The sequence below is a fragment of the Oryzias melastigma genome, linkage group LG12, assembly GCF_002922805.2.
Source record: "Oryzias melastigma strain HK-1 linkage group LG12, ASM292280v2, whole genome shotgun sequence".
Taxonomy (NCBI): domain Eukaryota; kingdom Metazoa; phylum Chordata; class Actinopteri; order Beloniformes; family Adrianichthyidae; genus Oryzias; species Oryzias melastigma.
The window spans coordinates 21995290-21998156 of record NC_050523.1 but is presented as its reverse complement, the minus strand read 5'-3'; the positions used below and the strand labels follow the sequence as shown (position 1 = coordinate 21998156).

At 36.6% G+C, this 2867-nt stretch overlaps 1 protein-coding gene across 1 annotated transcript in view; it reads left to right on the top strand.

Annotated features, from left to right (window-relative positions):
• psmb7 (proteasome 20S subunit beta 7) overlaps positions 1 to 2867 on the top strand; it is a 7345-nt gene continuing 4478 nt past the window's right edge. The window contains exon 1 of the mRNA XM_024299816.2: positions 1 to 149. Within this exon, the coding sequence (XP_024155584.1) occupies positions 25 to 149 (125 nt within the window). The 5' untranslated portion in view covers positions 1 to 24. The remainder of the gene's footprint in view (positions 150 to 2867) is intronic.

The following is a 2867-nucleotide window of genomic DNA, read 5'->3' as shown; positions in this document are numbered from 1 at the left end:
TCCTGTTTTACGTGGGGTCTTTGAATGCAGCATCTCTACCGCCCTGCTGCATTCGTTTCCGGGAAACGAGGCTCTTCATCCACAAAGATGGCGACGCTGGCAGTGAGACGGGTTCCTCTCGGCGGTTTCAGTTTCGAAAACTGTAAAAGGTAAAGGCTTTTATTAAACCTAATTCGGACAGTTTTCAAGACAAGGTTTAACTAGACAGGGTTCTGTTATTTAGTCCGGGTTAGTGTGTGTTGTTGGCCCGTTTCTGGCCTCGTTAGCTTCTCTGTCGTTCACACAATGCAATGACTCAGGAGTTTGTGTTTGCCGGCATCACCGGAAGGTGTTTGGCTCGTTTCAAACGACCGTAATTTGAGTTTCTTTTATTTTTTATTTTCTGATAAAGAAGCGTCTAATTGTTATCTGGTAGTTGTAGGTTATTTGGACAGAAACTAGAGTCGTAAATATTCCGTTTCAGAGGCTTGTCCATGTTTTCTTAATGAAATGAGGGTTTGGAGTTTGGGCCCTTCGGAGCAGAAAGCTAATAAATGTTTTTAAGAAAAAGCTACGAAAATAACCAATAATTACTGAGGTGATTAAACTACAAACGAACTAAAACATCATATTTTTAGCAGAGAAAAGTCGGGAGGATTTGAATAATAAATAACACGATTTTCTAGCTCCTAGAATCGATGTTTCTTTTAATTTTTATTTAAAACAATCTGTCATTCCATTTTAATTTATGGGCTAGAAATACTAGCAATTTAAAAATGTATCAAGTTATAATTAGTTGTCACATTACCTTTAAGGAACTCAATTTTAATTGATGACAGAAGTCAAAATAGATCCATTTAAGTCTCACTAACACATTAATTGTTTAAATCAGAAAACTGTATTATGTCATGATTTCTTTATCGTTAATTGTTTTGACCTTTTTGTGACCTTATTTTTTTGTTTTTAGCTTTTCATTTGTTTGACTTAAGTCTTTTTTAAAGCACCAAATCAACTCTACTTTTATGAGTTTTTTCTGTGTAAGGGTGATTATAAAGTAATCCAACTTCATAAATCACCACAACTGTAGAAGTTTGCATAAAAGTTCAATCATTTTTACTATTTGATTTATACATATTTGAAAATCCTTTGCATTGCAAATTATTGTGTATCATGTGAGATTTTCTATGGGAGTTTATGTTTGAAAACCGTCTCCTGGTTTTATAAAACATGACTGTGTGAGAGAAATGTGAAGAAAAAATAATTAAAACATAAAACTGATTTACTTGAGTGTTTCAACAGGCAGATAAAAGGCAGTTTTAAGACATTTTGTGTGATTTCATGTCAAAAATCTAATGTTTTTTGTTATTCCTTAAAGAGTCTTAAAACAAAACTCTTTAAAATACTTTCTAAGTCTTTATACGCCCTCATTACGAAGAACAGTTTAGTTCTAAAAGAACAAACAGGTTTTCAGTCTGCAAAGTGACATCACTACAGTCCTGTTTTAATCAGCTCAGATGTAGTGATGGGCAGATGAAGCTACATGAAACATTAGCTGTGTGGATAAAAGTAATCAGAATAAATACCTGATCAGAATAAAAATGAGTGTAAACACACCATTCGGTATACTCTGGCTCGATCAGACTCATTTGGATTAAAATTTCCTTCTAATCGAGATAGTTGGGTTGTTGTTGATTGTTGATCCAATTGTGATGCATGTTAACAGTTGATTCTGATTGTATGTCATCACTGCGCTGGATTTTACGTCATGCATTAAGGCTATGGCGTGACTTTGGAGCGCGAACAGGACCGATCAATATGTCAATGCTCATAACAGAGCAGCCGAACTCGTAGCTTTCTGTTTGCGAAAAGGGGAGGTCGCTTTGTTACGGTGTGAGACTCCGTCCAGCCGCCCTGTGCGAGCAAGCTTCCGTACTCAGGAACGCCTCGTCTCCTGGGAGAACTGTCTCTGAGCAGCTTTGGGACGGTGGAAGCGGCTTTTGAATGTGGAAATGCAGCGCTCCGAACTGTCCTCTGAAACTGTGCAAACAATCATGTGAACTCGTGTTTCCAATCAGACAAAATAAAGTCTGACGTTATTCCCACATATTTACGGCCAGGATGCACATTGCTGCTTTGATTCGTGGATCTTAACTTCATCTAAGGCTAAATATGTAACGAACCCTTCCTCTGGGTCTGTGTGGCCAAGAATAAGATACTGACCACACAGATTTAGAAATTATGTGCAAACAGTCACATAAAACTATTATAAATAACAAAAACACGCTCAGAAGATCATCTCGCTCAAAGCTACAGCTTTGTTTACAAATGAACTCACTATTTCTTCTTCTACGACTATTTCCTGTATTTTAGATATTTCTGTGAACGTCAAAATCATTATTCCAATCGACTGTGTGGCATATGTAAATGTTTGTTACAATCAGATAAAGATCCGATCGAAGACATTTTGCTAATGAAGCCTTTCATCTAAGTGGTTCACTCCAGTGCTAAGTTTCATTTGCTCTAGCAGGACATCTGTTGGGTGCCAAAATATCAGGTGGTTTGAATTTGAAAGTGTAGCATTTATAGAAAACTTTGAATAAAACTGTCAGGAAAAAAATTAAATTTGGAAAACATGTCTGCTGTAGTGATGGCAGCATGCTGTGTGTATATTTACTGATACTGGCTCTATAGAAAATGATCATTTGGAAGTGAGAAATGTCCATTTACAGTGAGGTGTGGACAATAATTGAGCTAGTTTAGGAGAGATATCATTGATTAGTATTTCTCCTAAATCTCCAAACTCACTGACTGTAACTCTATTAAACACCCACATTATGAATGAAGCCTGAGGGATTTCTGTTACTGTCAAAATCCAGACTACTTCCTGA